General features: G+C 42.1%; 1 protein-coding gene across 2 annotated transcripts in view; it reads right to left on the bottom strand.

Moving 5' to 3' along the window:
* Window positions 1-821: 821 nt before the first annotated feature.
* The window catches only part of LOC124170202 (oocyte zinc finger protein XlCOF6-like), a 67666-nt gene continuing 60889 nt past the window's right edge, over window positions 822-7598 (bottom strand). For both annotated transcript variants that reach the window (XM_046548899.1, XM_046548900.1), the window contains 2 exons: window positions 6605-6941; window positions 822-1705 (listed from right to left, as the gene is read on the bottom strand). In XM_046548899.1, the coding sequence (XP_046404855.1) occupies window positions 992-1705; window positions 6605-6941 (1051 nt within the window). In that variant the 3' untranslated portion in view covers window positions 822-991. The remainder of the gene's footprint in view (window positions 1706-6604; window positions 6942-7598) is intronic.

The following is a 7598-nucleotide window of genomic DNA, read 5'->3' as shown; positions in this document are numbered from 1 at the left end:
AAAAAAAAACGAGATACAATAAAGTCTAAATTTCAACGACAGAGATGTTAATTTCTATGTTTTGAGGGATGAAAATAAACCAAAAATTACACTTTTGTTCACGAAAATCCAACCCTTGACCCAGTAAGGTCACAGTCAGGGTCATAAGGGTGCCAAAAAGAATAGCATACCGAAAAAGGTCCATGGGTTTTATAGGGTGCCCAAGTCAACGGTATTGTCCAAAATAATCCGGTTTCCTCGTGTCCGAAAACCGCAAATGTGTCAGTTAATGGAACCGTATTGTTGATTTTTTGACCTCCGAAGGTCGAAATAACGAATTGAAACGGTTACAGTTTTCGGACACGAGGAAACCGGAAATGACACTTTTATTTACGAAAATTAAGACCGTTGACCCAGTAAGGTCACAGTCAAGAAGAATAGGAAATGGGTTACCAACAAAGGTGTCGATCCATGGGTTTTAAAGGTTGCCCACGTCAGTTTTGCACTTCATTTAACAGTATTGTTGATTTTTTGACCTTTTTTGAATATTAATGTGAAAGCACAAAATTCTTCTATTTAATTTTTAACACTTTCGAGACGGCGGAGTTTTCGTCGTAGCATGACTGCTGTACTGAGCCCCAAGAGACTCTTCTTTCTCGCGGTATGGAGCATTTTTGGAGGACATTCATTAAGAAGGGTCTCGCTCAACCTTTAACTGACGTGGGCAACCTTTAAAACCCATGGATCGACACCTTTGTTGGTAACCCATTTCTTATTCTTCTTGACTGTGACCTTACTGAGTCAATGGTCTTAATTTTCGTAAATAAAAGTGTTATTTCCGGTTTCCTCGTGTCCGAAAACCGTAACAGCGTCAGTTAATGGATCCGTATTGTTGATTTCTTGACCTCCGAAGGTTAAAATAACGAATTTACTAAATTGATTGTTTAAGGCCCAACTTGGTGAAAGCGATTCATTAATAAAATTAAAAAGAAGAACTCTGACAGTCTGCGTACTATTCGCTGTCGTCTGAAGTGCCCGATGATCGGTCCCCAACGCCCCCACCCCCTCCCCCGTGCTTCTTCTTCATGTGGTCCAGGTAGTAATACTTGTTCACCGTCTTCAAGTTGCACTGCTTGCAGCTGAACGTCTCGCGATTGCCCGAGTGCAGCTTGCGGTGAGTGCTTAGGTTGCTTGCTTTGTTGAAGGCCTTCCCGCACACCTCACACTTAAAAGGCTTCAGATCCGTGTGCGTTATCTCGTGCGCCTTCAGGATCGCATTCAGGCGAAACGCCTTTGGGCACAGGTGACACTTGAACGGTCTCTCCTCCGCCCCGGATCTGTGGTCGTTGCGCACGTGGTTCGTGAGGCACGCCTTCGTCTTGTACCGCTTGTCGCACTGAGCGCACGAAAACCCCTTGCCGCTCGAGTGCGTTTCCATGTGCTTTTGGAGGGAGCCCTTGGTAGTGAAGGTCTTTGCGCACGTGTCGCAGCTGAAGGGCCGTTCTCTGGCGTGGACCGCCCTCATGTGATGGATCAGGTTGGACGAGACCGAGAAACACTTGCCGCACACCCGGCATTCGTGCGGTTTGACTCCAGTGTGGGATCGAGTGTGGAGTCGGAGGTCGCTCTTCGTCTTGAACGCCTTGGGGCATGAGGTGCACCGGAACGCCCTCTCCCCCGTGTGGATCAGAACGTGACGGTCCCTCAGCGTCTCCTGCGTGAACTCCTGTCGAAAAAAAAAATCCACAAGAATACTTGATTACACTATATTCAGTAAATTGGAACGTTACCAAAATGGTGAGACTGTTACTCAGTGCTGCATACTACAGCTGTAGACTCTCGTTAATATTACAACGTTATTACGAATGCCTCGTTATTACGAGATTCTCGTTATTGCGAAGTCGATACTAATGACGGTGATTGGAACAGTATAATTAGGAATTGATCATTTGGTAGAGGAATAGGGCAATCATCACGTGACGGTTCCTCAGCCTCTCCAGCATAAACTCCTGTCAAATAAAAATCCACAAGAATACTTCATTACACGACACTCGGTGAATTGGGGCGACACCAAAATGGGAGAGACTGTTACGCAGTGCTGCATTCTAAAGCAGCACTGTATAGTAGTAAAGGGATGAGGCCGATTCCCACCCTATCACTCGAGTTGGAGGGGGAGAGTCCTGGCAAGTATCACGTAATTATTTTCTGCGAGAAACAGTGTCAAATTGCGATCTTACAAGGAGACATCGCAAAAGTGATGTTCGGGATCTGGATGCGGATGTTATTTTCTGAAACTATAACGGCAAGGCAGAGAAAGATTTAAAAATAAGTCGCATACGGGTGTATGCCAGGTGTCGTACTCGAGATTGCCCTGACATTTTGCGACCGACCGACTGCTGGTCAGTTTTTCAAGGGAATAATGCTGGGATTGGTTTTTGCTGCCTTTTTTTATATTTCAGGTTGGAGGGATGGGCGGAGGTTGTGAGGAGTTAGGACTGGAGGGGGAAGATAACGAAATGTTGATGATGACTGGGTTCCAAGTACTGCTGATTCTTCCGTCAAGGACTACTTTTTGTTCACTATCATTCAGAAAGTCACTTATCCAGTTCACAACTGTTTCGTTTAATCCACAAAACTGCAATTTGTATAAAAGTTTTTTGTGCGTTACTGTGTCGAAAGCATTCTTAAAATCTGGAAATTATGCGTCAACTTGTCTTTTCGATTCAACCAGATCTGAGAAGGTGGAGAAGAAGGAGCGCGATCTGTGTTTCGCATGATCTACCTTTTCGGAATCCGTGCTGACAGTCATGGAGGAAGTTACGTCTGTCCAAGGAAGTCATGATATTGCTAACGACGATGTGCTCATGTGTCTTGCTTATAACCAATGTTTAAGAAATTGGACCATAGTTACCTGGGTCACGTCTGTTTCCCTTTCTGAATATCAGAGTAACACTTGCAATTTTCCAGTCTAGTGCTAAATTTCCTTCAGATAGCGACTTCTTGAATAACATCTCTAAGTAAGGTTTGTTCTGTGGAGCTAGGAAAGTTGTAACGAAATGCTGGTTTTTCAGGCCCCCGAACTTTGTAATAATGAGTGTATGTTTGTACCATGCCAAATGCATTTTCCTTTTATTTCATTTCAATTATTTTTATTCATGACCAATATTAACCCTATCGCGCCGGACCTTCGTTGAGGGAAATTCTTCCTCATTACGATTGTCTCGAAATTTTCTGTACTCTCCTGCGCGAAGCTTTTTCGCGTCAACAGTAGGCAGTGGTTCCCTCCCTAACCATTTTTGGACCCAACTCAGCGGGGCGCCGATCCCTTTCCTTCGGCCTCTGTCCCAGACCCCTAGAAGGATTAAAAGCCCCTTCCCAGCGCGAGTCCGCGACTAACTGGCTGAAATATTAATGTTAAATATATGAAAGTATTTGTTGTTCGCATCGATTTCTCTGCATTCAAAATGGATTTTCTGTCTTTTTTCTGAGCGTGCAGAAAATTTAAACAATGTTCTAACGTTGATACAGACGTATTTAGTGTATTTACTAGCTGTTCTATAACTCCATTGAAATTAGCGTTAGAAATCCGTTTAAAATTTCCATGTGGTCAACAAAAAAAGATGACTTCATTTCTAGCAATAGATATCAAAAGTAAGCAACAAATATAGTTTTGGAATACACACAGCAAATAACAGCAGTTGACCGCGTGGAGAGGATAGGAAAGGGTCGACCTGAGCGGCCGAAGAAGGGACTGGGCTAGCGCTAAGGGGGATCTCGAGGGGCGACCGCATCCGTGGGTCTACTCTGCCCGCCACGGTCACATTTTTCGGCCTGTGCCGCACAGGCGCGGCATTCGTTGGATAGGGTAGGAAAAATCACGCCGCACAGGTGTGTGGCATTCATTGTTTCTTCACATCACAGGATTATTCCATTTTTAGTAAAATTCATGCACTGTACAGCTATTTTATTGATTTAACATTACTTTTCATTTTTATGAATGACAAATTTAGCCATTATAACTTGTTTTTTTTGGGTTGGGTAATGAGTAGATATCAACTGAAAATAAGCACGAAGAAAACCAAGATCTTAGTATGCAGCAGAAGAGAAGAAGTCAAGACAAACATTAAAATAGGGAGGCAAAAACTGATAGAAGTGGATGAATTCTGTTATTTGGGAAGCAAGATAACTAGTGATGGGAGAAGCAAGAAAGAAATTATCAGCAGAATAGCCCAGGCGAAGAGAGCATTCCACCAAAAGAGAGACCTGCTTACAGCGGGAAACTTAAATATGGATGTAAAGAAACAATTCATAAGAACCTACATCTGGGGTATGCTCCTATACGGAAGTGAGGCATGGACAATGACCGCTGCGGAGAAAGCAAGGATAGAGGCCTTTGAAATGTGGTGCTACAGAAGAATGATGAAAATCAAATGGATCGACAGAGTTAGTAACGAGGAAGTCCTAAGAAGGGTAGGAGAGAAGAGAAGCCTCATGAAAACCTTAATAAGAAGACGGAACAACCTTATAGGCCACATCTTGAGACATGATGGCCTGATGAAGACAATCGTCGAAGGACAGGTGGAAGGCAAGAATGGAAAAGGAAGACCTCGAACAAAATATATGGAACAAGTAAAGAGAGATGTGAAAGAGAAGAAATACGTAGGAGTGAAAAGATTAGCTGATAGGAGAACTGAGTGGAGAGCTGCGTCAAACCAATCCTAGGATTGTTGACCAGTGATGATGAACTTGTTTTTGTCGAGTTTATCTAACTAATGAAAGCAGTGTTTCGAAGCACAGATTCCTCCTCAAATGGCAGTTTTCACACACGTCAGATAACCTGTGCTTTATTTTGGCCTTCCCAATGCCTCGATTGGCATTTTTTGAGGAGGTATAAAAAAGTATCCGTAAAAGGTTATAATTATGGCCAGAAAACCTCTCTCTATATCTCTCTCTCATTATATCGGCCGATTCTGACGACTTCCATGAAAATTGGGCCTGCATTGAATGTGATAAAAAAAAAACTTTGAAACACACACCATTATTAAAATTTCCAGGGGCGAGACCCCTGTTATATAAAAAATTTTTTGGGGCAAGACCCCCCCCCCCCAAATAACACGGCACCCCTGAACATGATTTAAATACAGTGGAACCTCGTTAAAGCGAGTACGGGCTATAGCGACACCCCCGATATTACGAGAGATAGCCGATGCACCGTCAATTGACCCTATAATAAGCGTGTTAAAAAATTCGTTTTTACGAGACCCTTTCAGCGTTGGCTCTCGCCATAGCGAGGGTTTCACCGCCGGAAGACTTTCATCAAGACTCCTTAACCTCTGTAATTGCTAGCGATCTGTTAGAAATGAAGTTAATGGAGTGCTCAGTCTCAAATTTATGTGGTAAACTGTCGTTCGATAAATATAATGATTGACGAAACAATGCTCTGCATGATTATTATTCAGTGCGGCGCTTATAAATTGTTTGATTAGTTAGTCGTTGTTCGAGTAAGGAAATTTAGTGATGCAAAAAAACATCGCCTTTCGTCTGGATTTATGCTTATGTTTATCGGATAGATGTTTATCTGTCGCCTCACCACTCCTGTTCATGTATATCTGTTCGCAACAGGTATATTGGCTATTATTTGCTCCACCTCCGGTAAAGCGACAATTCGCTACAGCGAGTGTTTATTAGTGCACCGTGGGGTGTCGTTATATCGAGGTTGCACTGTATATAATTTTTCTTTTGATCCATTAATCATAGTTCTTAAATCAAGTTTGAGAGATTTCTTTAAGGCTTTACAAAGATTTTCACTACTATTTCCAGGTTTTTTTTCACAGTAGATAAAATTCACGGCTTATTCAAGATTTTTAACCCTTAAACCGGTGACGTGCGGTCTGAGAGACCGCTGAGTTTCTAAAATTGTGAATATTTTCAAAATTAAGATTTCATAATATCTATAATTCTCGTTAGCTTCATATTTTTGCATAACAACGACATCCCACTCTTAAAATTTAACGTTCCTTTTTATTAATTTCTGTAAATTTGCAATTGAACTCTATTAGCGGTCTGTGAGACCGCACGTCACTTACTAAGAATGCATCAAGAAAAGGAAAAAGCGGGATAAATTTCATGGCAACTTACTACTTAGCCTTCCAACTTTAACATTAAAGGCCTTTTTTGAATCTGGCAAAATATTTACACATAAATATAATAATTATAACTCAATTAGTGTTTTTGGCATCAGTTTTTCGATCCTGCTTCAAATCACAATTTTTTAATGACAAATTGGTTCGTTATTGGGAGTGTAAAAATTTTAATATTAGATTTAGAAAAGTTAAGCATTTAAAGAAAAATTAAACAAAACAATAAAAATGGCGTTGCAATATTTTATGAATTTTTGATTTATTGCGGTCTCCCAGACCGCACGTCACTGGTAGTGTAACAAGAATTGCATGTCACTGGTTTAGGGTTAAGGTTTCCACAGTCGAGTGGGAATGCTGAATATATTCACTGATTTCTTCACGACGAAAGTGTAAAAACATGAACATGAGCGTGGGTACGGAGGGGAAATGGGTCCAAAAACCACCAAAATCACCTCGCGCAATTAATGAACAGGCATTGCGCTTACCTTTGGGCACTGGGGACACTTGTACGTGACTCCACTGTGTTGCTTCATGTGGATACGCAGGGCATTCATCGTGTTGTACTCCTTCCCGCAGTCTGCGCACTTGAAGTCGCGCTGGTCGTCGTGCGTTGCGCGGTGACACTTGAGGTGGTCCGCCCGCTTGAACTTCTGCGCGCAAACTTCGCAGCTGAAACTCCTCTCCTCCGAGTGAATGGACAGCACGTGGGCGCGCAAGTTGACCTTCTGCGAGAACCGCTCCGGACAACGGGTGCACGCAAAGGGCTTCAATCCCTTATGGACAGCATCAACGTGCAGCTGCATCGAACGCTTGTAGGAAAACCTTTGAAGCAAGCGAAACATCAAATGAGTTACGGCATTAATGAAAGAGATTTACAATAGGGTGGTTTCCTATAATGTATTTTTTTATTGCCTAGATTGAAAGATTATTACTCCTACAGTACTCATTTCATGATATTAGATTTTTTTAATGGCAATATCTATTATTCGCGATTAAAAGAAAAGTGAAAATTCTCAAGCGCGTGAAAATGCAAAGACTAAGTATGAATGGAAAACTCTGTGTGACGTTGTTCTGATTCCCGATGCCGCTAGTGAGGTGACCTTGGGGTGAGGCTTTGAGTGCTGTTACGACGTAGGATACTAGCAGCTAGCAGAGTACCCTGATAGCAGATAGTGCTTGGCTTAAATAAGGATTATTAATACCTTATCAAACGGAGGAAACTTTCCGACCATAAGCAGTTTTAATAGATGATTATCAAGATATGTTTCCCTGAGCTACGCACCTCATGCATGCATTGGTAACCTCAGATGATGTAAAACTCTTATCTACTCGTATAGATTCTAGGTCCCTGTGACGTCACGTGGAGTGGCATCGCATGGGCGCCAATCTGGCCCTTTTCAAATGAGGATAAAATTTGACCATTGACATTCGTCTAAATTGGGATTTCTAAAACCAAATAATTTTTTATATTATGAATAC

This window comes from Ischnura elegans, chromosome 13 (assembly GCF_921293095.1).
Source record: "Ischnura elegans chromosome 13, ioIscEleg1.1, whole genome shotgun sequence".
NCBI lineage: Eukaryota > Metazoa > Arthropoda > Insecta > Odonata > Coenagrionidae > Ischnura > Ischnura elegans.
Note: the sequence above shows the minus strand (reverse complement) of the source record. Positions and strands in the feature narration are given on the sequence as shown.